Raw genomic sequence first — 27,734 nt, 5'->3', positions numbered from 1 at the left:
CCCATTCAGAGCGAGGTTGGCTTCTGATAGGGTGGAATAAATTGACATCCCTAAGGATTATAACCTTTATTCAGCCTATAACAATTAATCATATACATCGAGCCACCTTGCTCAGTTAATAGTAGTTTTGCTGGGAATATTAGTCAAAAAATTCAATAAAATAAACATCAATGAATTTATCTCGTCTCCAGTCAACAAGATTGAAAGTGCAATTTCAATCATACAGCATCAGGTAACCTTGTGTTGCTTCTTAAACATAATTACTATGATTTAAATCCAATTATAATAATCAGGATCTGAAATTTTTTTATTTCAAACTTCAAAATATGTTCTAAAAGTAGGCAAGCAAACAACAGATACAATTTCATGTGCCTCATGTATTAGAATCCTGTAAACTTCGCGCAAAAATCCCACTTGCTGAAAAGAAGGTATAGGTGTCTTTTGTATACTTTCATGTGTACCTAGGCAGCACCTATTTCTATCACCAATAAATTTGAGTTATCACAATATAATGTAGAGGAACCATTTATGTTCATTTGTGCATGGCAGGTGGCATAAGTACTGGACCTACTCCTTCAGATGATTTTCTGGCAGTAACTGCCGCTGTTGCTGCCATAATCAGCTTCCCGCTTAGCTTTTACGTTTCCTGTAAGGTGAAATTTCAGATTCAACATACTTGATTTCATCTTCCAGATTTTGTAAAGTTGCTCCTCTAAATGTTCGTGTCCCATTGGTACTGCTATTGCGCATTAAGCTTGAAAGATGCTTCAAACAGGAGAGATGCTCGGCCTTTACTTCAGGGGAGTCAGAAATAGACTTCACGGTTTCAAACTGCAGAGAAACACGCCCAAACTTTAGCATTTTTACTTCTACATTCATAAATCAAGCCAATATCTTCATTCAGTAAATAGATACTGTTTGTATCAAAATCTAAACACTTCAAAAGGGTGATTTAAGCAAAAATATCTGCAATCTAAATGCATGTTATCGGAAGGAATTTATGTTCCAAAAATGAGAACACCACAAATAAATTACTCTGAATAATGAAAAAAAAATTCACCAACATTCTCATTTAATGTATTAGCTGTTTCCTACTACATTCATAAATCAAGCCAAAATGAGAACACCACACGTAAATGAGAATTTATGTTCCCAACTAGCAAAATCACAGATTAACTTTTAACATTACACTTCTTCAGCAGGGAAAACATCACACATGCTGGCTTGGTCAAATCGTATTAGTTCCTTTCATCCAAAGTATTTAAAATGTTCAACGGTCAAAGTGTACCTCTTTGTAAGCGGAAATGCATTGGAAAAGTGCATTCTCGGCTTCAGCAACAGGTAAATGCTCCTGTTCCATGAGAGAAATGTAACATTGGTTCATCCATTTGGAATAGATTACTTCAAACAAAACAATCATAGGAAGATGTTTGGCACAATATCAAAAGGATAAAAAAATATGCCACAGTAATGACCCTTTCCCAACTCTCACTCTTAAGGAAAAGCAGTCATTTCAATTTCCATTTCCATGGATTGCCACCAACCCAAGTCAGATAAGACATCTATAACTTTATTCTCCACTTGCAACCTGTGGGTCATCAATTCTGAAGCAATCAAACATATGGCTAATTCATCTACTTCTCTTTCTAATTATCATCCTGTTGATTCACCTCAAAAGTGAGACCCTAGCTAATGGTTTCCTCACCAGAGTTGTCAGCTCTGGCACTATCCATCCCAGTTGTCGGCTCTAGCACCATCCATCTCAGTCCCGACATTGGCTAATTAGATATAATTGTGAAGAAAAAGAAGCTAGTCAAAGAAATATTATAACACGGATGGGCAAGTATAATAAATTAAGAAAAACATGAGTGCACACACACACACCCGTGTGCGGTCATCCACAAAGATTTGCCGCTTTGACTCTCAAGAGGCAGTAACAAAATATTCACCACCAAATAATTTGGAAGTCGGGTCAAGGATAGAAGATTTGATTCTATAGGCTTTTTAATGATAGAAATAGCGAAGGAAAGTGGGATTCCTTTCACTCCTTGAGTACACCAGCTTTCTTTTGCAAGAAGCTAATTCCTTGCTATAATCAATACAAATGTAAAGCCCAGATAAGCATGAGACCAATGGAAGTTAAAAGATTCAGCAATTCAATCACAATAAGGAATCACCAGTACTATCTAAAGTGAATACAGCACCCGGTCAAAGACCGTTATTGGTAGAGGGTTCTATAGCAGACGGCAAAACTTTCTCCAATAAGCCAATCAAGATTTGATGATAACATTCTGCTCTTCTTTGACATAATGTGCTCCTAGCTGAGACAATATAGTTGGGTTACAGTGATTTGAAAGGATTCTGGAATGAGGGTGAACCTTGACAAACCATAAAATAGGTGGTTAGTGTTCCAAAAGCAAGTAAGTGATAGCATTCAACTTTGTATGTTTGACTTCCACCTTAAGCCTCTTTCAAAAGTTATGTGAGACCTGGAAAAGATTTTGCATATGGCCAACCATATGCGTCTTCATTTCAAGTTCTCTTTGCATCTTTCTGTGAGATTCTTTTATAGATTCAGGATTTTCTGCAGTTATGCATCAATCTTTCAGAGTTGTAGCTAGCTGAATATTCAAGCATGAGGAATTTAGCTAGAGTTTTCTTGGAAAGGAATATCCTGGCAAACCTCCTCATGAAAAGAGAGAAACCGAATTCTTCAAACAAAGGCAATTAAAAATAAGGGCTAGGAAAAGCTGTTAAAAATTGTAAAAAGTCTTGATTACCAACCTGAGAATCTTGTGAATCTTCTTGCTTGGTAATCTGTAGGAGCCCGAGAGCATTGAGTGATTGCAACTGCAAGCAGTACAACAAATTCATCAATTTCATATTGGAAGTTCTAGCAACCATACAAGGTAATGTCACTAGTTAGAACCAAGGTATATTAAACATCTAAGATGACTACATTAATGTGTTTTATTTTTATCTTTCAATCTATTCCACACTAACAATCGATAGTGTGACATCATCTATTACTTCCAGTGGCGTCAGATCCAAAAATACTAAACAACATGAACTCAAGCAAAAGCTGCAATACTCAAACAGTACCCATTCAGCATCCAAGACCACTAATTTGGGCCTTTTAGCTATATTCTAGATGGCAGAATATCAGCACATCACGCACATATCACTTTAATAGCAAGGGACCTCAAAAAATAATAATAATAATAATAACCATTCAAACCCAAGAGACAACTACAATTGTTAATCAATAAGCGTGTATATATATATATATAGAGAGAGAGAGAGAGAGAGCACTCTGGGGCGCTTTGTTTTTATCATGCGACATGTTTTGATATATTCATATGTTGCAGTTATATGACCCACATAATTTATGCTGTTTCAGAACTTTTTCCCATGAACAGCACCTTGAAGGTTCTCGAGTTTTATGTTCACCACCAATTGCCAGCTTGGGAGTGATTCTGAGAGGAGTTGATATTATCCAAATGATTACGGCTACAGGTTAGGTACCCCATATCTCAATACTTGTGTATTACTTCGGTGCCGCTCTTGAATGTCGTTACAGCCTCATTTATTGTGCGCCTCTAAATCTAGCCATGCTTCTAACTTTTATGGAACTTAAATCAGTTTCTAGATTAGTGGCAGCATTAGCATTTCTGTTTGTGAATCCCCCGTTCTTGGATATAAAATGGACCTCACCAGTAAGGTAACTTAATCTGGATGAAAAGATAATCATATAAAGGGCATATACATCCATATATATATATATATATATATACAGGCGCGCGCGCATACACATACATTTATACACCTATAAAGCTTATAACAGATGTTCCCATCATATTATCTGATTCGATGGGAGTCATTACCTTGTCTACCTTGTATAAAGCAGACCTAATATGCAAAAATAAAAATATATATGAATATTAACCGATAAGAAGAACTAATGAAACATTCTACAGCTTCTGGCTGCTAATCAAGAACAAGGAAAAAAAAAGCAGGGAGAATCTTGAAAACCAAAACAGAATTTCCATGAAAAAAATCTCATAAAAAGTATAGAGAAACTGACCAGTATGATCAATGCCACACGAGCATCCTTCCTTGTTTCTCCAGGTGCACCATTACTCCTCAAGTTGCCTTTCTGTTTACTCAATTTATCTAAAACTCGCCTTGCTATCCTAACATGAAAACAGAGCAGTATGACTAACCAATCTGTAAGAATCAGCATGACCAACCAATCTGTAAGAATCAACACAACAGGAGGGAATCTAGGGAAAAATATATGAGCAAATTTACAAGATTTGGCAACATGCTGATTTTTTCCAAAAGGAAAAAAGAGTGAAGCATGCTGGAAACTTACATCACAGTCAAAAATAGCAGTATTTTCTCAGGAACTCGCTGGCATAGGCAAGTGAAGGATAAACAGCTTATGATATCAAAAGTACAGTCTCTCCATAGATAGTGACGTTTTTGTACTAGAAGACATATAATTGACTTCTTGAAGAGACTGTAAATTTTAAAGATGGGACTAGGGGCACAGGTTGCTCATCCTCAAGCAAAAATGTGTAAATTAAAAATTATGGTTTTGACATCTGGAAATTATTGGACATTCTTGAAATAAAGTTAAAGAAACTCTCATTCTTGGTCATCTATGAATGGAGCAGATTTACCACCGCCAAGATGTAAAATATCAAAGAAAAGGTGTGCAAAATTGCAAATCACGTGCACTTTCATTGGATTGCTTATCCCATAGATTGCAAATTCTAATTCCATGAGATTCTCGAGCTCAAGTGCTATAACAAACGTATCAATTTCAAAGAGCTTGAAAACTTGCACAATCCTATAAAAAAATTAGGCAAAAAATACTACATTGCAAGGTATGTAAGCACTACAGATGTTATCTTTTTTCCCATTTCCCCCTTCCTTTTGCTCACTTTGTACCAAATTGTTGGTCCTCTATTCCTTTTTAGGATGTCCAAAAATCTTTTCCACTCAAAAAGTAAAAAATTCAATGGAAATAACTTTCATAATTTTCATAATTTCACTTTTGACTCAATTAAAAAATGAAGTGCCTTTTTTCATGTGCTTTATTTAAGTTCAAATAAGGAGGGTAGCTTTGGAAAATTATACCCTTTTCTTTTAAATATGATACAATTAATGGCGTACCTTAGATTTTCTAAACATGACAAGCAATATGGGACAGAGGAACAGGTATTGATGAAATTAGCAACGTTAGCAAGTTTTTCCCCTTCTTGAGTTAACATGTTATCAAACAGAACTTAGGTTGTGTTGTTTAAATCCTATATAAAAAATGAAACTGCGGCATGTATTTTCTTTTTTTTCAAGTAGCAATTTCTTATTTTCAAACGACATGGAGGATGAATATCTTATATAATTTTTCTAATTTAGTACAAAGCCTTCTCTCTCTCTCTCTCTCTCTCTCTCTCTCTCTCTCTCTCTCTCTCTCTCTCTCTCACATTATTATGAACATCACGAGAATCAATCCCCTTCTGTTTTCTCTATTACACATAATTAAAACACCAATAAGAAGTAAACTCCATGGTAATAGGTGGTGAAGCCTTTAGCAGGAAAAAGGTACAAATGAAGAAGTTTGAAAAGAATAGTAGTAATCATGTTACTATTAAAACAATTCAAAGAACGAATAGCAGCTTAACTTTGATACTACCCTAACCTGAGATATACTTATATAGTGGGAAAAGAACAGAAACCTTATTGAATTGTCTAAAAGATCCTTTGCCTTTTCAAGCTCCTCGCTCGCTCCAGAAATACCCAATTTCCTCAATTGGTTGGAATTAAGCATTGCCACCCTAGCAATGTGAAGCATGTTGGCACCAATCTGCCAAAGGAGGAAGAGAGAAAGCCTCATTCAAGAGGTATGATATATTTTCCTCATAGCATTCGTATTATCAACAAACAGGAGAAAAAAGAGAATAGGTAGTGGTTCAAATAATAACTAAATGAAACAAATGAGTTTAGGCATCAGTTTGGATATCAACATAGAAAGAAAATCACTAAACTGCTGAATTTCGTATAATCATCGAGGCATTCACAGTCTAAAGAGGTCAACGTTAGTTAAATTTTCATGTGGGAACTTAAGAAATAGTCAAAAGAAATCAAAGTTGGTCATCATATAGAACCCAAAGCAAATGCTGTCAAAGAGTTTATGGAGTCATGTCCCACTGTATGCATAGCAACCACCAGCAAGAGCAAAACCAGACATATAGTGATGCAAATTGCTGGCAGAAATTAGCAGAAGAAACAATGTAGAGAATCTGCTGGTTATGAACATAGCAGATTGAAACATTTTTGTTAGTAAAATCGAAATGTAGTCGTTCCAGTAAGTACAAACTCAAACTTAGTTTTTTCAACCATAAGTGCACAAAACTCCTTGAAACTCTCAAAACAACAAAACAAATCTCAATGCTATCTTTTTAAGGAAAATGCTAGTTTAAAATATTAGGTATAATAGATCCACCTTCTCTTCAGTGAGATCAGTTAGCACTGTTAGTGTTAACCGGCAAAACTAAGTTGGGTTTCATGAAAATACATTCAACTTTGGAATCTTGGTCATTTTGATTGTAAAACAATCAAGTAATCATGGTTTTAAAACTCAGTCTCTCTATACTGACCGCACTTCTCCCACTTTCTTCCTCGCAACCCCACTTCTCTCTCTATACCTCTTAAAATTGCACGATTGGTCACAGCTAGCAGGCACATAATGCCAGCTCCCTGCTCAAGAAAAACAATCTTAAAGCTTGATAATTTTCTAAACTTGTACGATTAACAAATTGTAACAAATTCCCATAAGTAAACAAAATTTGCATCATTCCTTTGCACAAAAATCGGTAGATTTGTGTCTTGATACCAGGTTGTTTTAACACGTGGTTGCATATATTTTGCCCCCGATAGATTTGATTAATCATTTATAGCCTTATCTTGCCATTTATATAAGTCTTTATCTTCTTCTTTTTCAATTTTTTTCGTGTGCGGAACATTTCTGGAAAGTGTTCATCCTTTTTATTAAACAAGAAACATTCTTGAAACATGGCAAGACGTGATGAGATATAGATAAAGTGGATCCACAAGAAATATATAAATAAATGCAAAGACGTGTATTGTTTCTTTATTTAGAACTAATAATTAAAGACGACCTTGTCTATACGTCAAGAAAGAAAACTATAGATACAACGACAAGAAGTCAATGAATCACTTAAATTGTGCAAATTACAAAAATCCAAGTTTGACAATATATTATATGAACTCAAGCTGTAAAAACAGCAGACCTGAATATGGTCTTCTGAAAGTAATGTTTTACGGGCATCTAGACACCTACAAGGATAAGAAACTTGTATCATTTGGAATCATCAGGAAATTACTGTTTTGGATCGTTATGTACTTAACTATTGACCTTTCAAGTAGCTCCCGTGCTTCCTTTAAGTTCCCAACAGATTGTAGGGTCAGGGCCAGCCCTTCAGCTGCAACAATAGTGTCCAACGAATTCCATCCCTGTCTTACATGAACAATAACAAGGTTAAAAATTATCAAAACAAGTAAAGTTAGAATAGACTTAAATCTCATACACACGTACTCACACATGTATATTTAAATACAAAAATATCTACATATATGCACCCGTGGATGCAAAGATACATATGTAGAACGCAGCTATTTGTGCTTTGAGACAAACCAACTTCACACAGGTATGAAAGGTTATAACACAATTTTCCAATAAAAGATATCTTATCCCATTGTATGAAGTAATTGAAGGCACCAGTAACCAAAATGATAGGGCTATGGAAGGAACTTAAGAATCATTGCTTAAATATAATCATTATTGTTCTGATCACAATTGCTTGCTCCTTTCTTTCTACGTCCATCCTATTTATATCCCGTGTACCAGGGGTATGCCCTTTTGTTTTTCTATAGAATCTTATTACTAATAAAAAAAAAAAAGAGAGATCTCCAGCAAAACATCAACCGAGGCACACAGCATCAACAAGACAAAATATAGCATATTTAGGAGGAAAAGAAAATTAATTAAACCTTTGATAATTCCATTATGTGCAGAATCTTTCTCTGCACATTCTCAGCCTCTGCAGGATGATTAGACTTCAGATATACCTAAATACAATTGAAAAAAAATAAAATCATAAGATATAAATAGACTTCTGCAGAAGATTGAGAAGTAAAGAAACCAAACAAGGTGGAGAGTATAAATTGGATGAACACAAGTTTCACATGGGTGTAAAAATAAAAAAGCACAAATGATTACAGTAAGATAAGGGATTGGTTTGTTTCTAGAAACATCCAAGAGGCTAATACTAGTGCACACAGAACAAATACAAAAGGTTCACCATGGAATTTTTATTTATTTTTACAAGTACAAAAGGTTCCACCTCAGAATTACAACGTAACATTTAATTATCACTTATAACAGAGTAGAAATAGGAATACTGCCAAAGGCAAGTATCCATTCATACTAAAGATATCAGAAATAAAATTTTAAGATCAAATATAGGTATCTCAATATGTTTAATCTTGATTGTTCCTCTTTCACCAAATCGTCAACATAAACCAAAAAGGGACTGCATTCTTTATGAAGAAAAACACACCTTTCCAACTGATACAGACCTGAACCAATTGAAACCCAACTCCCCCCTACGTTTGCACATGAAACATCAATAAAGCATAAATCCTATCATCTTTATCCTCAGTTTTTTTTTATAACCGCATCTTTATCCTCACGTATCAAGGGCAAATCTGGAGCAGCTCCATGATGCCCTATGCCATTCACCAAGCCATATCCCTACCACAGACTCAACAAAACCAGAAAACCTCTCCCAATCAGCCTTAATGCATTGCCAATAGAGCTGTTCATACGGGCCGGGTTTTACCTGGTCCAAACCAGAACCTGGATAACTGGGTGTCCGGTTATGGTTTTCGGCCCGGGTCAAACCCGCATTATTAAAACCGGCCCGGATTGGGCTGGTTGCGGGTATTACACACGGGTACTGGATTTTAACCCCAGTACCCGGTTTAAAATATATATATATTTGTTTCTCATTTCTTATCTCTCTCTCTCTCTCTCTCTCTCTCTCTCTCTCTCTCTCTCTCGACCCAACAAAGAAGGTAAATCTGCTATTTTTTGTTAAACATGGGTTTTTTTTTTTTCAAGTTTTTTAGTCTTTACGTATAGTTTGGGCTCTCCGTTTCTCTTGCTTGAGATGTTCAAGTTTTTTTTTATGGGTTTTTTAGGGTCAATCTGTGCTAGCATCTCTGTTCAAGTTCAGATCTGCAGTAGTTTTTTTAGGGTTTTTTTCCTTTGAGTACTTTGTTGATTTGGGTCTGTTTTGTTTTCATTTCTTTGTGTTTTATGCCCAGATCTAGGGTTCCTTCATTTTTTGTTTTGATCATTGGAGTCTGCTGGGCCTTTCATTTATGAGAGTGTATTGTTATTAGTGCATATTTTTAAAAGAAAATTTCTTTTATTTACATTACCCTTATGTTTTTGTTTATCTGTTTGGTTGCTAGGAAACCGAGGGGAAAGAAAATGTTTAAATATTGTAAATGATTGTGTATAGTCATTGTATATAAATAAGCTGCTTGGAGTACTCTTGCAAAAGAGCCACTAGGTTTTGAGTGGTTAATTGCACATTGTAAATATGTGATGATGACTGTAAGTACTCCAGCAGTATTGGGAATCATGTAAAAATTATAAATATTGTCTGTAAATGGATCATGTAAAAATTGTAACTACTCTTTTATCAATGGATCAGAGATAACCTCTGGTTTCTGTAAATGCTTACCTATTTTCTTTTTCTTTTTTTATAAGTAAGAGAATAATATTATTAATCAGGAAAAAGGTACAGCCCGTGTATACAGGAAGTATACATAACACCTAGGGACGTTCTATGTGCGATGAATTAAAGACAGGAACTCATGAACATTGTCCCCGTTTAGTACAATAGCTGAAAACCAAAGCAATAAAGTGTGTAGGAAAAAGTTCTTCAACTCTGCCACAGAGCGTTCCTTGTCTTCAAAGCAGCGCGCATTTCTTTCCAATCAAATACACCACATGATACACAATGGGATCATCTTCCACACCGCTGCCACTTGATGACATCTTTGCATCTTCCTCCAACACCCCAACAACTCTTACCACTTTTGAGGGCATAACCCACACAACATCAATCCTTTGGAAAATCTCATCCCACAATTCCCTTGTAACCTCACAGTGTAGTAGTAGATGATCAACAGATTCTCCGTTCTTTCTACATAAATAACACCAATCCATCACTACACATCCCCTCTTTCTCAGGTTATCCGTGGTCAAGATCTTTCCAAGGGCTTCATTCCATACAAAAAATGCTACTTTAGAAGGCACATGAGCCTTCCAAATGCTCTTCCAAGAAAAGGAAGAGTGGTCTTGTGATGATAAGAGGTTATAATTCGCCTTTACTGTTAATTTCTTTTGATTACTAGCCCTCCACTTCAAGCGGTCACACTGTGCCATAGAAGTCCCCATGGAGTATATTAAGCTAAGGAAATCTGAAACCATAGGTAATTCCCAATCATGGAAGTCCCTGATGAAAAGAACATTCCACTGTTGAGCACCCTGAAAAAATAATCGCACATCTGCCACTGAAGCCTCCCTATTCTCAGCAATACGGAACAAAGTTGGATAAACTCTTTCCAATGCCTGGTCTCCACACCAAACATCCCGCCAGAAGCTGATGCGAGTATCATCTCCAACTACAAAGCGAACACGTCTCTCAAAACAAGACCACCCACTCCTTATAAATTTCCATAAACCCACGCCATGCCCCCCTCTCACTTTGTTGGAGCACCAACCACCCCCAGCAGCTCCATATCTTGCATCAATAATTTCTTTCCACAAAGACCCCCCCTCCGAGTGATATCTCCATACCACTTCCCCATTAAGGCTTTATTAAACGTTCTCAAGTCGCGCACTCCCAACCCCCCTTGTGTGACTGGAGCATAGACTTTCTTCCAATTGACTAGATGGAATTTCTTTTCTTCCCCCAAGCCCCCCCATAAGAATGTCCTTATGATTTTCTCAATCCTGTTCCCTGCCCCTGCCGGTAAAGGAAACAAAGATAAGAAATATGTAGGAAGATTTGAGAGGGTACTCTTAATAAGAGTAAGCCGGCCCCCTTTTGACAAATAAATTCATTTCCAGCCAGCCAACATTTTCTCTATCCTCTCCACCACCGCATCTCATATTGTTTTAGCCTTAAAAGATGCACCCAATGGAAGTCCCAAATATTTCAAAGGCAAAGAGGACACTTGACAATCCAATAAACTTGCTAGACTGCGTATATTTGATACCACACCCACCGGAACCATCTCAAATTTGCCAAGGTTCACATTGAGTCCCGACACTGTTTGAAAGCAAAGTAGCAGAACACGTAGAGTTTGGATCTGGTTGTTATCTGCTTCACAGAAAAGTAAAGTATTGTCTGCAAATAAAAGATGAGAGATAGTAATCGAGCCACCAGAACCATTACCCACTTGAAAACCAGATAAAATACCTCCACCAACTGCGGCCTGCACCATCCGGCTAAGAGCCTCCATGACTATAACAAATAAAAGGGGGGATAAGAGGTCTCATTGTCGCAAACCCCAAGAACTATCAAAAAATCCAGCAGGTGTACCATTAACTAAAACTGAGAACCGACTTACCTGTTTTCTAAGATTTCATTTTCTTTTGACACTATGCATATTCTCCAATCCCCAGTCAGTTTATTTTACCTTTACATGTTTGTGGCGTATAACATCTCCACCACACACTTCATGGAGAACATACCACTTAATCCTCTATCCAACTCTTCTGTCACCCACATCAAGTTGTTAACCTCAGCTTCAACATTTTTTCCTCCATGCCCAATAGCAATTCCCTTCAAAACTGAGTCCCCAAAAGTTTTTGTTTTTAGCTAAGTTCTTAACCAATTTTTCTAGATAGACTGCTCCTCATCAGTGCCACCTGTTTAAGCATCTTGGCTTATTCTAGATTTCTATGTGACACATAATTCTATTATCACAATCACACAAAACTCAGCCTCCAAATGCTTTATGGACACTTAAAGCAAAAACTATCAACTTGGTAAACCAAAGTCTGTATTTTTTTACTTGCCATGATTTTATTTGAGAGAGAGATTAAGAAAAAAAAAAGAATCATGCAAATCAAATTTGGTTGTCATCACTATAGAGTGTGTGTTCTGCATACTAGCTTGCAAGTAGAATGACTTATTTGGAAAACTTATTGGCTCCAACTAATTGGGAAAAGAGGAGTTTCAGGATATCCCTTGTTTCATCATAACAACAGTAGCCATGAAGAAAAAAAGCACATTACCTAGTGTTTAAGGTTGCAAACGGGCCAAGACTAGAAAGAAGAATACAGAGCATATATATTCCCTTATGGCAGTAGGGAAAAGATCGGAGTTTTAACCCCAAAACACAGCAAAATTCTTTGTTGCCGTTACCACTTTTTGATCTACTGTTGCTCGAGAGAGAGCTTGCAAATATTATGATCATTGTTATGCTATTTTGTGTTGGAAATGAAATTCCAAGGTTAATTTCTGTTCTAGTAGCTTTGAGAAGGGTTTTTCTTGCATCAAGTTCATCCCATTACTGAATGGGATCAAGGTTTCTTATTCTGCTAGTTCTGTTCTTTCTGTTCAAGAGTAAGTTTGCCATTTACTTTCCTTTTTACCCAGTGAAACTAATAATTTTGTTGAGCTTTTCTACGTATTCAAAACTTTGTTTTTTGCAGGCTCTCTTTCGATCAGATCACTTGAAGTAGCTCCTTGGTGTGATTAAATCACTGATAGAAGACCATGCTATGATTTTGTAATTCATATCTTGTAATTTTATATTTTGTAATGCAATGTGTAAATAACAAAATAATTTAATATGTAGTTGGTTTGCAAGCATTTTATTTTTTCATTTTTATATATTTTTATTATTTTGAAAAATGTTAGTATTATGCTTTTTAATGATTTAGAAAAGCTTTTCACATAATATAGGCTTTTATAAATAAAATAAAAAATGATTCAATACATTTTCTTAATTTTAAAAATAAATATAGGAGAATTATGCTTTGCAAGATTTTTGTATAAATATGGGTTTTATTAATATCAGATGTGATATTTGAAGGAAAAAAGAAAAAACAATAGGCTTTTATTTTTATTTAAAAAAAAAAAAACCTCAAAAACGGATTTTTTTTTTCAAATAAAAAAAATCCGAGTACAACCCGGTACCTGGATTTCCGGGTTTCCAAAACCCGGATTCACCCGGGTTTCGGCCCAAATCCAAAACCGGGTATATCCGGGCCAAAATCCGGCCTGGATTTGAAACCCGGGTTCCAGGCCAGGTATACCCAAATTCCCGGTCCGAAACCCAGATGAACAATCCTAATTGCCAATGACTACCCAAAATGCCTTCTCACTAGTTAAGACATCCAATGAATCACACTGCATATAAATTGTCTGATATTACTAAATTCTTATAGGACTAGGACTATAATATTAAAAACCACAAGGATTAGAAACTGACTAGTAGAATCAAGTTAAAGGCCATAAAAAACCAGAAAGAAGACAACCAAAACCATCTCTGAGCAAATTAATCCATCTATGTCCAGAAAATCGAGACCCTGACTCTGGAAAACAGTTGTCATAAAACAAAACCACCAGCTTACAAGTAAAATTAAACTAGAAGATAAACCTGGATTGTACTTAGACTAGACCAATCTACAGAGGATCCCAACAACCTTAAATCTCAAGGTGCCTCAATCTAGGAGTTAAAATGTGCCTGTAAGAAACCAATTCTCCTCAATTCCCAACAAAACTATCATATGCACATTCTTAAACCCTTCATGAGACAACAATGAAACCCCACCTTCAATTGATAGTTTCAATGTGATAGATACAACATCCTCTAATATTTATATTCGTCACTTAACATCACAAACACTCTGTCTCAAATAAGACATCTTTGGTTCAAATAACATGAATGATAATGAACAATAATAAGAATAATATCTTCCTTGAATGCTCTTTAAAGCATGTTAGAGGTAGACGCAGCTTCAAATGAAACTTAACTTTTTAAAAAGATAAAAGTAATATAAGAAATTGGAGAATTGTGCTTTTTAATGTTGGATAGTGGACACTTATTTGGACGTCTTGGGAAGGAAGACATTATTTTTGGGAGGCAGGGAATATTATCTAATACAGTTAGCTTCATATACAGAAGAGATCTACAATAGGTCTGTAAGTCTGTCCAAAAAGTCACAAGAATGAAGGTGAGGACAACCTGGGACAGATACCGCAATCTCTTAAGACATATTGAAGATTCCCCTTGGCCACCTTCCTACATATTCAAACAAAACTTCATGATAAGAATGAGAGAAGTGCAAACAGAAAATCCCCATGATTACTGCTAGTTTCAAGAAAAATAATGATGCACCTCCAGTATCCTTATGGAATTCTGAATCAGAGCCTCAGAATCCTTCTCTTTTCCTTGAAGATATAGTACCTGTACTTAAAATTACATTGCATTCATGTCACTCATATACACATAAAACATACATTAAAGAAGAAAAGGTTAACAAAATAAAAACGTACAGGAAACCAGAAACTACGGGTTTAGATTTAAGGTCAACATGGCATGAAAATGAAATATTTCATTTTGTTTACCATGCACCTTTGATCCCATAATTGTAATTAAAGAATCACTTATAACTAGACCCATAACTCAATGTCAGCAAGATATGGTTGTTTGTCTCCTGGCTCCATATGCTAAACAAATATTTGTGTTGGGGACGACACCTGAGAGAATTGTTAGAAAATCCCAAATTGATTTGGTGTCATTTGTGCAGATTCTTTAACAAACTTGTTCAAACTAAATTTACTAAGTATGCAAAATAATATGACAGTATCATGCCTTCGTAAAAATCTTTTTTTTTTAAGTGTAAAGAGCCTTATTTTGGAGCAAATTGTTTTAAAATGTATCGATGCAACTGAATATAGGGAGAAACATGGTAAGTTCGATAACTATATGGACTTATTAAAAAAATAGTTCAATAACTATATGGCCGTATCATCTTCTACACAATAGGAAGGTCTCATGCTTCTCCTCCAAGGATCCAATGTGCAGTAAGCATATAATTAAAAGGATTTTTGGCAAATCTTTAAAAAAGTTCTCGTCAGACATGCTATTCAAATTTATTTACTCAACCAGTAGACTTATTAAACATTCCAAAAGTGCATACATGAAAATTTGAAGTTACATACCCTCAACATCTATCATTACCTTGAATCTAAGGCAACCAAAATATCAAAAACAGTATATGTGGAAAAGGATAATAACTGCATTGAAATCTATCAACTTGGATCCCTCTCTTACAGCAGAGAACATCAGAGCAACGGAATGAATGTAACTTGATAATTTTATTCATATGTTAAAAAGTATAACATAAGACGCCAATAGAAGCAACAGTATGACCCAAAGCTTTAAAATGTACCGTTCCAAGATGATACATAGTATCTGAATAGTCTGCATGGTCATGTCCCAGAACACGCCCCTGTATCTGAATGATTATAAGATCATATTGACATGACAGGTTAACCATGAGCCTAAAACACTAAAAATATATATGGGAAAAACAGAATAGGAATTTGATGAGGAAAAAAGACTTTAAGTTGCAATTGTCACAGAATATATTTATGATTCATACCTTTAGAGCATGCTGTTGACAGAAACATCACCCGACCAAAGAAAAACAGCAGCACAAGTTGTCAGTAAAAAACAATACTAAATCTTAGCAGTCATAAATGAAAACATTATAAATGTATCTTTCTGAGAGATTACGTGGGTGGCATTTCAGAAACATATGCATGGGAAAAATAAATTAACACATATCCAATAAATGTGCAGGATAACTAAATCAGAGCAGTCAACTTCGTAAACCAAAAGAAAGACTGCCACAAAATGCATAAATTCAATGCAAATCTCCCAAAAGATCTGAGCCTGTGATGATTGCAATTATTTCATTACCTCATAGCAGACATGAGCTTCGTCCAGCTTCCGCTGCATCAGATAAAACTGCCCAAGGTTACGAAAAGCAGCTCCCACACTATATCATTGATAACAGGTTCAGTGCTCAGCTGAGCATCCAATGATGCAACATATTGAACAAGATAATAGTTTTATTATCTAGCATATCTGGGTAAATATTGTTGATCATAGAGAAGGTAATGTCAAACTGCGTTCATGGGCATTGAAACAATGTAGATGAAAAAAGCCACAACTATACATTATTCTCATTCTTACACGTGTAACTACATTCATGCATGCATACATAGATATATGAGGGTAACTTGTATCACTTTTAAGAACCTAACTGCCTATAGAATAAAACTCAACATAAAAACATGAGCACGAGCAGCTAACTGCCCTAGCAATGTCATTGATATGACAAACCTAGAATCGTAAGGCAGAGATTTAAATACTTGACATGAAATCATTAGGATCAATTAAAAAAAAAAAAAAAGTAGAAATAACAATGGCATTGCCTAGAATAGTGACACCCAAAGTTCAATTTTGAGCTCTATACATCAAGGACCTGTGGTGGTTTAGAAATACTGATGATACCACTTTGCACTCAGTAATATTCTGGTCCATCTAATTAATTTTAATAAAATGCATAGTCACACAATTGGCCTTTTTGAATTAAAAAGAGAATCCTTCATTACAATCAAAGTAACAATGATGTGGATTATTCCATAATCAAAGTGGTTTGTGTAGACCATGAAATTAGAACATAGTCAAATCAATTTCATACTCTCCGTGGAGGACAGTTCCGCTAAGTACCAAACCCAGCAAATCTACATCCTTTTCCTCCATTATGCATTCCCTCTACATCCTTTTTCAGTAAGTGATAATCATAAATACAACTAGGGCATACCGAATATCCTCAGAACCAAATGATTCCTCCAGTATCTTTATGGCCTCCAAATACAATGGTTCTGCTTTAACAAATTCCTTCTTAACTCTGTACAGCTCTGCCTGAAACAATGACAAAGAACAGTGACTTTTTGTCAAAGAGGCCCACCAAAGTTGCCACCAGATGCATTCCTCACAACTTCTACTATTTTACATATCTATAACCAAGGAAACACAACTAGATGAATTGAAGCATCTCAATAGCAAACCCACCAGATTGTTGCATGCAGATGCAACATGAGGATCCCCCTCCCCAAAACCTTCTTTAGCTTCTTGTAGCGCAGAAAAAAAGTACCTTTCAGCTTCATCTAGCTTTCCCTAATGCATATGAACCAAACAAATAAACAAACAAAATCAAGGGATTGTCCACCAAACCACATTGAATAGCAAACAAAATATTGTAAATAGATTAAATTATATGTTCGATACCTAATCAAATACTTTCTGTCAGTTTAGCCCTGGCGTTTTCTCAAATGATTCAGTTTAGCCTTTTGGCATTATGACACATGGTATGATGAAAATATAAACGTTTGATGACAGAAAAATAAGAATTGGACACCAGTCAGTTTAAACCCTTAAAATATGTGCAGACTTCTGAGTACCAAACCAACCCTCCAAACTTTTAAAAATCATTGTTGTTGATGCCAAGTTTCAAGCATCATATAATTTCATAGCTGCTTAAGCATTTTGATGACAAAAAACAAGTTCAAACATCTAGGAATCTCAAGTTGATCGCATCATAAAGTTTTGAGAATATCTTTTTGTACATCTCTTACTAATTTGAAAAAGTTTTGAGGCTCAAAAATATCTTTTAAGAACTCACAAAAAATCAATTTGCAATCTTTTTCACATGTGCATTATATGTTTGAAAATTCAGAAATTTGAAAGATAAATTGCCTTTTTTCACGCGCATGATATGTTTGAAAATTTGAAAGATGATTGATTGTCCTTTTCACATGTGCATGATATAATCGAAAGTTTGAAATTTGAAAATGATTGATTGTCCTTTTCAACAAATGCATAATATGTTTGATAGTTTAAAACTTGAAAATTTGAGAATTGATTGATTGACCTTTTCACACATGCATGATATGTTTGAAAGTTAAATAACCGATTCTCCTTTTCACGTGTATCTTACATTTTGTTGAAGTTACAAGCATCATACAATTATATATCTATATATGGACTTTGATGATAACAAACAAGTATAAGCATAAATGAGTCTCAAACTCAAGTTGTACACATAATGGAGCCAAGCACATCAACGTATCAAGCATTAGCAAGAAAGGGAACAAGCTTACAAATAAAGCCCTTAGGGCTTAGAGTAAATTTTGTACATCTCTTTCAAAATTCGAAAAAGGGCTAAAGCTCAAAAAGAATCTTTTCTCATAAAGCATCAAGTTGCATTTTCCACATGTGCATGATATATTTGAAAATTAAAAATTTGAATTTTTTTTTATAGGTAAAAGAGATTTTATTGATCCACGTAAATAAGCAAAACCCGAGTACACAAGGAGCATACAAAAAAGAGTAGTTACAAACTAAGTGCTATGGATAGTAGCATAAAAGTCATTAAGACTCGTTCCATTCAATACAATAGAAGATGCCCAAAGTAATAAAGTATGAAAGAAAAATGCCCTAAAACCATCCGGAGAGTGTTCCCTATTCTCAAAATAGCGTCCATTTCTTTCGATGCATGTGCACCACGTTAAACATAAAGGTATCATCTTCCAAACAACAGCTATCTGGCAATTGCCCCTTATCCCTTGCCAACAAGACAATAAATCGATCACCCTCCTAGGCATAGCCCATGCAATACCAAGCCCTGATAAGATTTCATCCCACAATACCTTAACTACTTCGCAATGAAGAAGAAGATGGTCCACAAATTCACTGTCGTGTTTGCACATGAAGCACCAATCCATTAAGTAGAGTCCACGCTTTCTTAACTTGTCTATAGTTAGTATTTTGCCATGGGAAGCCACCCATCCGAAGAAAGCTACCTTGAAGGGAACATTGCTCCTCCAAATGCTCTTCCACAGGAAGACATTGAAGGAGTGGGTTGTCAAGGCATTGTAGTAAGAACGGACTGAGAATTTCTCGTTCCCTGGGTCGTCATTACATATAACACGCTGTAGAAGTCAGTGATGACTCTCACCTCCCAATCCTAGGCAGCTCTAGAGAATCTCACAGACCAATGAATGGAATTAGCAATACTGCACATATTATCAGTTACCGAGGAACCCTGATCAAATGCAATCCTGAAAAAAGAGGGGAAAGCGTTTTTCAGAGCGACATCCCCACAATAAATATCATGCCAAAACCTTATGCGCGTGCCCCTTCCCACCACAAACTTGCAGTTACCAAGAAGGTTATCCCATCCATTCCGGATAAGTTTCCAAACTCTCACGCCATAAGCCCCTCTTACTTCTTTAGTGCACCAACCTCCCTAGACACTAACATATTTGACATCTAAGATATTCCTCCAAAGAGCATCTCCCCCAAGATGGTACCGCCACAACCATTTTCCAATAAATGCTTTGTTGAAGGTTCGCAATTTTCTTAAACCCAACCCACCGCAAGACAACGGGGTGTATACTTTATCCAATTTGATCAAGTGGAATTTCTTTACATCCTCTAACCCACCCCATAAGAAATCATGAAAAATCTTCTCCAGTCTATTTGTCACCCCTGCAGGCACAGGAAATAAAGAAAGGAAGTATGTTGGAAGATTAAATAACGTACTCTTAATAAGTGTGATTCTCCCCTCTTTAGACAAGTAAATTCTCTTCCACCCTGCTAGTTTGCCTTCAATTTTCTTAACCATTCATTCCCACATTACCTTAGATTTATGATGGGCCCCCAAGGAGAGTCCAAGATATTTCATAGGCAAGGATAAGACCTTGCAGCCCAAGATGACAACCACCTCTCTTAAGTTAGTGACTGAGCCAATGGGAACTACTTCCAACTTTGCTAAATTCACCTTAAGGCCATATACAACTTCGAAGCAAAGTAGAAGTGCTTGTAGGGAGCGAATCTGGTCTAGATCCAGGTCACAAAAAATCAAAGTATCGTCGACAAATAGAAGATGGGGAGATTGTCAAGCTTCCATGCGGAGAACTGCCCACCGAGAAACCCAAGATGAAACCCCTATCCATTGCCCCTTCCAGCATTATGCTCAGCACATCCATTACAAGAATAAACAAGAGTGGGGAGAGAGGATCCCCTTGTCTCAAACCTCGAAAATTGTTGAAGAAGCCTTCCGGAGTGCCATTGACCAAGACAGAGAATCTGACAGTTAAGATATAATGCTTTATCCACTGGCACCATCTTTCCTCAAAACCATACCTACCAAGGATAACCAATAAGAAATCCCAGTTCAAATGATCAAAAGCCTTTTGTAATATCCCCATATGATAAGATTGAGGGTATGTGGTGTATAGAATCCCACATTACTTGGGAATGAAAAGTTCTTGCTCTTTATAAAGTTCCAATGGGACTCCAATTGTATCATTGATTAGTCTTTTTAGAGTATAGGCCATGTGGTTTGGACCTTCCATTGAGGCGTTACAAATGGTATCAAAGCCTATCCCAACCAGAAATATGGGACTCGAGCCTGGCCCGACGAGGACGTTGGGAATTTAAGGAGGGTAGATTGTGATAACCCCATATGATAAGATTGAGGGTAGGTGGTGTATGGGATCCCACATTGCTTGGGAATGAAAAGTTATTGCTCTTTATAAGATTCCAATGGGACTCTAATTATATCATTGACTAGTCCTTTTAGAGTATTAGTCATGTGGTTTGGACCTTCCATTGAGGCGTTACACCTTTTCCATATCCAATTTACACAAGATACCTGGAATGCCGTATTTGACTCTACTCTCCAAGCATTCATTGGCGATGAGGACCGAGTCTAAAATTTGCCTTCCTTTCACAAAAGCATTTTGGGACTTCAAGATGATCTTCCACATGACTCTACTCAACCGCTTCGCTAAAACTTAGGAGATGATCTTGTAAACCCCACATACCAAGCTTATGGGGCAAAAATCATTCACTTCCACCGACCTCGCCCTCTTGGGAATAAGGGCACTGAAAGAGACATTAAGGCTCTTCTCAAATTTCATAAAGGAGTGAAATTTGATAAAAACCTTCATGAGATCCTCTTTAATAATATCCCAACAGGCATGAAAGAAAGCCATTGGAAAGCCATCTGGTCCTGGGGCTTTATCTTTGCTCATACCTTTTAGCACACCAAGCACCACATCTTTGTCAAAAGGCCTCTCCAACTAAGCCACACTTGTGTGGTCAATGGAATCAAAGATTAGTCTGTCTACCTTGGATCTCCAAAGGTAATATTTTGTCAAAAGCTTATTATAAAAGTGGACAATATGATCCTTAATCGCAGCTCTACCCACTAAGACCCAGCCCTCCTCATGAAGGACCTCTATGGCGTTGTTTCTACGATGAGAGTTGGCAACTCTATGAAAAAACTTTGTACTCCTATCCCCTTCCTTCAACCAAAGGGCCCGTGATTTCTACCTCCATGAAATCTCTTACATATAAGTAATTTTCTCCAGTTCAACAAAAACAGTCAATCTTCTTGCCCTATCACCAATCGACAATGCCCTTGCCGCCTCTTTCACATCAAGTTGCTGCAACTCCAAAAATAATTTGTTTCACTGGTCGTTGATGTTCCCGAAGACTTCCAAATTCCATTTCCTTAGATCATGCTTCAAAACTTTTAGTTTCCCAGCAAAAACAAAACTAGGAGTGCCTGTGAGCTGATAAGAGGCCCACCACACACTGACTTTCTCAATGAACCCATCTACCTTCAACCACATGTTCTCGAACTTAAAGTATCTCTGTCTCTCATGTAGGTTGTACGGAGAGAAATTTTAATTTTTAAAGATGATGACTGTCATCTCTCACATGTATATTATAAGTTTGAAAATTTTGAAAAGGGATTGATGTTTTTTTTTATATATGAAAAAGGTAGTTGATTTGTTTGAAAGTTTTAAAAAGTGATTGATATTTTTTTTTACATATGTAGAAAGTCAAAGATTTGGTTTGAAATTTTTGAAAAGTGACTAAAGTTGCATTTGACGATCGCAAAAAAGAGAAAATTTTATTTGAAATCTTTGAAAAATGAGTGATGCTCCTTTTTTACATTTGAATATTTTAAAATTTGAAAAGAAAGTCCCATAAGTCTATAAATAGCTCATTTGAGATATTTAAAATGACACACTACACATCAACTACAAGCTTTACAACATTCATTCATCAAAAGCTTTCAATTTCTTTTCTCCTCTTCTGTACTATTTTCATTTCACTCATTAAGGAGTGTACTATGATAACCTACCCACTATCAGCTTTTGTATAAACAGTAAAATTGTATATGTAATCATTGTGAGTGTAGTAGGAGTTCTACAGAGAGAATAGTTGAATCACCACTCGTATAGGTGATTGCCTATTCTTTTGAATATATCTTCTTACTTTTCTCAAAAAAAAAGTGTAGAAGGTATTCTACACGAATTCTTTGAAGCGGTATTGCTCAAATGTGTAATAGGTTTTTATCTCTACCTGCAAGAAGTTGAATAATAAATTTGAGAATCCTCAAGAAGTAACTTGAGGCAAGAACGTAGGCAGTGAGACTAAATCTCGTTAAAATACTGAGTTTGCATCTCTCTTACCCCTTTTATTTATTGCTATTGCTACTTAGTATTTTATTCACATTTTACATTGTGTAGTTGGCTTGTAATTATTAATTTTTTAAAACAACCCAATTCACCCCCCTCTTGGGTTAGTCATTTGGGCAACAATTGGTATCAAAGCAATTGTTCTTTTGTTAGATTAATTATCTTTTGAGTCAATGATCTTATAGCTAACATTTCAACTATGTCTGGTGAAAGTCAATCCAATGGTTGGACTCCACTATTTTATGGAGAAAATTAAGCATTCTGAAAAGTTAGAAAGAGAATATTCCTTCAAGCTCAAGACAAGAAATTTGAAAAAAAATATTGTAAAAGAACCTTATATTCCAACAAAAGTAGTTAATAGAGTAAAGGTCACAAAAAAAGAAAAAGAGTTGAATCATGAAGATGAGAAATCTCTAACATTGAATGCAACAGCTACAAATTTGTTATATTGTACTCTTGATGGAAATGAGTTTAAAAAATAATGACTTGCAAGTTGGCATTGGAAGAAAATTGTTCCACCATAAAAATTGTTTTGGATAAACAAAAACTAGGTCGCGGAACAAGGTGAAAAAAAAAATTCCTGTGAGAATCTTATGGGTAAGGACAACTATATGGGTGAACGGCAAATGAGACTGTAGGTGACAACAATACAAGTGTGTGGGAAAGAAGTTTTTCCAGCTAGGCTAAATGTTCAATTTGTTGTATGTCATGTACTAGTACTACGAAAACATGTCAACATTTTGTGTATTCTATGTGATGTCGTGGTGCCAAAAGACTGAAATCACTCATTTGAGATAACATACATACTAATTGACACAAAATGTATTTTGGATCAATAAACAAAATTTCATTGATCATAAGAATAGGCAAGAGCCCAATTGACACAATATTTTGTTTTTTATAATTAATAAGAGTTTTATTACCGTAAATAGGCATAGACCAAGTACACAGGAAGTACATAAGAGGAATTGACACAAAATATTTTAAAGGAACAAGAATGAAACTTTAATAATTTTCTAAGAATTAAAGATATATTATAACGAAGAAAAAAAATAAGTCACTTTGGTTAGAAATACTTGCCTGCGAGTATAAATCCCTCCCATTATCTGTAAAAACTCTCCACTTAGATGTATGTATGTTTGATATGATAGAGCCATCTTCAACCTTTCGTAATCCAGTTAAACCAGCCCCCTCAATGTCATTTTCAGAACTCGATTGAGTTGGCATTTCTTTTGCGAAGACAGGGTTGGCATTTATCCCGAGAAGTATTCCTTCAAGCAAATCAACATAACATACATATCATTGTTTTTTTCTCATGAACAATTCTATCAGCAAGTTGTCATGTTTTAATAGGATTCATTGTTGTTATGCTTCCATGGAAAAGTATATGGGGTGTTAAAGAGCATCAGGAAGTTGCATTCTTCATATGGAAAGCAGCTTTAGGGAAGATTTTGACGAGGGAGAATCTGTGAAAAGGGGAGAAGGTTATATTGTTGATTGGAGTTGCATTCTTCAATATGTTCAGCTTCCTTTAAATTCCCTTAAGTCAATGTTCTTAACATCTTTTGTATGGTTATAGAAATGTTTTAGGCAGTCTATAGTGTTTTTTTTTTTTTTTTGGCTTCATTGATCTGATTAATTTTAGATTGAAACTTTTGAGATCCACTTGTGTCATAATTGTACTTTGTTACTAATGAATTTATTTCTTGCTAAAAAACAAACAAAGAACAAAAAGATTCACTAACCTAAATCACTCTAGAGCATGTAAAATCATTTGAAGGAAAACATGCCCAAATCCAAGCTTTAGCTTAGTATACAACTTGTGCATAAAATTACAAAGCCAATAGCACAAAAACATATATCTATCATTACTCTAAAAGGTCTGTTCTTGAGAATGATTCTAATTGAAGTTTCGGCCAAATAGCAAAGTCTAAAGAATAACCAGAAAACTATTATTAAAAGTCCATAATGAATAATCATACAGTTCTCTGACCATAAGCAGAGAAAAAAAAAAAAAAAACATACCGGCATGCCCACAAAGAAGAATCCATAAACAAGGGTTCCTCTGGCTCATCCTCCAAGTATAACCTCCAGAACCATATTGATGAGAAAATTTCATTTCTTCTGCAATAAAAAAGGCTGATGAACAAAGCCAGAATGCTTCCAGAAAACTTAACTGCAATGTTCTCTGTTTTTACTTATAAAAATGTTTTGTATTTGTGTGTATATGAATTATAGAAGTACGCACAAATAAATGTCTGAACTACATAGACCAAGAATACTAGAGAACAAAATAGTCTTCGGCATTTGCATGTACAAAATGTACGCAACTGGAGACATAGACATAAGAAAAATGAAAAAAAAAATGTATGGGTACATTACGCATCCACCAGATGAATCTTGAACCCACCAATTCTATTTTCACTCTATAATCACAAGAAATGAACCAGATGAATTTTGTATCATCACAAGCCTTTGACTATGCTTCTTTAAGAAAAACCGCTTTATTCATATAGTAGGAAGTTTATTTCTAACCAAAAGATTGTTCTGCTTGGCCACTGAGATTTCTCATATGAGAATTTTGAGTTTTAAGATTAAATATTAAAATATTATATTTTAATATTATTATTATTTTGGGATTTGAAAAAGTAGGAAAAAAGTTAAATTATTTATTATATTTTGTATGGAGATTTGGAAAAGTTGTAATGATGAGATGAGAATTTTGTATTTGAGATGAAAATTCTTTGTGGCCAAACAGTATCTAGCACCGAATCAGGGATATATAGAGAACAAACCTCAAGGCATACAGACCTTTCCAGCATTTTTCTTCTTTTATTTTATTTTCTTTTCTTTTCTTTTTTGGGGGGGGGGGGGGGGGGGTGGGGGGTTGTCGGGAGGTGGGTTAGGGAAGTGATCGCAAACAGTGCCGGACTGGGCCATTCCGGCAAAAAAGAAACGCCACGTAAAACTAGAATAGGATCGCTGAGCACACGGAAAGCCATCTCACATTAACAAAATTTCTAATCAAACCTTCTTCTAGCCCAAAATCCATCCAAATTTTGACAGGCTTCCATTATTTAAGGGCAACACAGTTACTGATACCACTGGGGATTAAGGTATTCATCTCAGAGTTCCATTAGACCATTCGACATGGTCTAATTGGCCTCCTAGTGAATATACAACTATATAAATATATTTCCAAACAACCAATGAAACGAGAAGTTACGATCACAGTGAATGCGAACATCCCAAGTGAACTCAATGCCAAAACTAGGCAATCACACTATCGAATTTTACATGATATTCTTCCAATTTTTAAACATCCGCGTGCAAATATAACCGCGTCAAATTAACTAATTGGCAATCGGAGCTATTTGTCTAGAAAAGCAGAGTAGAAACAAGAAATTTAAGGAAAGAGAGGATTAAATTCTTACCGGAGAGTGAAAAGGGGAAGACATTACGGGTTGTTCGAGCAGGGGAGGTGATTTGAGAAGGGAAGCGAATTCTTCTGAGCAATCTAGTAGCGGCTTGTCCGAGCAACATTTCTCTCAATTCCACAGAAGTGGTGGTGAAGCAAAGAAATGACCAATGCTAAATACAGTTTTTAAACGGGGATTGCAATGGCAAGCCTGGATAATTTTATAAAATATTTCTTATAAAATAATGTTTCTCCTCATTTAATAAAGTACAGACTCTACCCACTTAAATATTATAAATAGAATTTCTGGCTACGCAGATAAATACTTACCGTTGCCTTTTTTTACTACTGAAATTTTTTAGATAATAATTTTAATTTTTAAGATTAAATATTAAAATATTATATTTTAATATTATTATTATTTTAAAATTTAAAAAAATTAAATTATTTATTATATTTTATATACAAATTTAAAAATTATAATTATAATATGATAATTTTGTGCTTAAAATAAGAATTCTTTATTACCAAACGGTACTTGAACTCTCTACTGTTAACAACTTCACAGGGCTGTTTGGGGGAAGGTGGAAAGGATTTGGTTTCATCCGTCCGGCCGAAGCGGTGATGCGTTAAGGCGATTCAGCCAACCCAGATCTGGTAGAAGCCCATTTGGTCACAGTGGCGATTTTCCTTTTACGCTAGGCCCATTTCACTGTGGGTCTAAAGTCTTTTTTGCATGACACTATTCCGTATGTGGCCGCACTTTTCGCAACGCCTGCTATTCTGAGTAGCATTTTAGGCGATTTTGAATTTTTTATTTTGTTATATTTTTTTATATTTTAAAAAATAAAAAATAAATCAATACATTAAAAATCATTTATTTTATTATTAAATTTAAAAAAAAAATTACTAAGCAATATATTTGAGTGGACAAGCTAGCTTTACTCTTTCTATAAACATCTGTATGGGTGTAAAAAAATTTTAAAAGTTGGTCAATTCGGTCCAGTATTTCGAAATTGGTTCTATATTTTTTTTCATATTTTGAAAATCGATTTGAGTGAAATTATTATATATATTTTTAATTTTTTATATTATATATAAAATATTTTTTATATAATTTTTATATTATATTATATATTATATGCTAAATTTTTAATTAATAAAAGATAAAAGTTTAATCTTATTATTGATATATATTAATTTATTAGTTATAACTAATAAACGAATCTCACTAATAAGTTAGACACTACTTATATTATACTAGTATAATTAGACATTTATGAATTAGTAATTGTTAAAAATAAATATTAAATTCTAACAATTAAATCTAGAGTTGAAAAAATTATAATACTAAACTCATGTAGTACTACACGTATAAACGGTAAACTTAAAAAAATCAAAAATTTTGATTTTGGTGATGAATCAATCTGTATCAATTCTTAAACTTTCAAACTATTGTATATCAGTTCAATTCTAAAATTTTTTCAAAATCAAACTAAACTTAACTAGTTATATCTCTAAGAATTTGTATCTAGCATGCAAATGGAACCAAACTGGCC

The 27,734-nt window shown here is 35.2% G+C and overlaps 1 protein-coding gene across 12 annotated transcripts; it reads right to left on the bottom strand.

Annotated features, from left to right (window-relative positions):
- Positions 1-280: 280 nt before the first annotated feature.
- LOC122302913 lies at positions 281-26,422 on the bottom strand. Of its 12 annotated transcripts, none has more exons than XR_006240551.1 (20): positions 26,192-26,420; positions 24,783-24,881; positions 23,838-24,028; positions 17,272-17,376; positions 17,021-17,121; positions 16,111-16,189; positions 15,791-15,802; positions 15,578-15,643; positions 14,521-14,589; positions 14,368-14,424; positions 8,080-8,157; positions 7,445-7,542; positions 7,320-7,365; positions 5,745-5,872; positions 4,085-4,193; positions 2,785-2,850; positions 2,460-2,584; positions 2,178-2,378; positions 1,289-1,351; positions 753-831 (listed from the first exon to the last, which is right to left on the bottom strand). XR_006240551.1 is itself a non-coding variant. In XM_043114382.1 (19 exons), the coding sequence occupies exons 1-18, from the start codon at positions 26,298-26,300 to the stop codon at positions 1,332-1,334; spliced, it is 1,506 nt and encodes a 501-aa protein (XP_042970316.1). In that variant the 5' UTR covers positions 26,301-26,421; the 3' UTR covers positions 692-831; positions 1,289-1,331. The 12 variants fall into 12 exon arrangements, 5 of the variants coding, with proteins under 5 accessions (XP_042970314.1, XP_042970315.1, XP_042970313.1 ...); XR_006240547.1 differs by lacking the exons at positions 753-831; positions 2,460-2,584 and adding exons at positions 1,706-1,778; positions 1,885-2,089 and having other exon boundaries at positions 1,306-1,351; positions 2,205-2,378; positions 26,192-26,422; XM_043114382.1 differs by lacking the exons at positions 2,178-2,378; positions 2,460-2,584 and adding an exon at positions 1,706-1,778 and having other exon boundaries at positions 692-831; positions 26,192-26,421.
- Positions 26,423-27,734: the final 1,312 nt, after the last annotated feature.

The sequence above is a fragment of the Carya illinoinensis genome, chromosome 3, assembly GCF_018687715.1.
Source record: "Carya illinoinensis cultivar Pawnee chromosome 3, C.illinoinensisPawnee_v1, whole genome shotgun sequence".
NCBI lineage: Eukaryota > Viridiplantae > Streptophyta > Magnoliopsida > Fagales > Juglandaceae > Carya > Carya illinoinensis.
Note: the sequence above shows the minus strand (reverse complement) of the source record. Positions and strands in the feature narration are given on the sequence as shown.

Excerpts from the sequence above, each read along its gene's own strand:
- LOC122302913 (XM_043114379.1), bottom strand. The coding sequence starts at position 26,300 with ATGTTGCTCGGACAAGCCGCTACTAGATTGCTCAGAAGAATTCGCTTC. Across the intron at positions 24,882-26,191 it reads CTTCCCCTTTTCACTCTCCG|AAGAAATGAAATTTTCTCAT; the intron begins GTAAGAATTTAA and ends TTTTTATTGCAG. Across the intron at positions 17,377-23,837 it reads GGAGGGATTTATACTCGCAG|GGAAAGCTAGATGAAGCTGA; the intron begins GCAAGTATTTCT and ends CATATGCATTAG.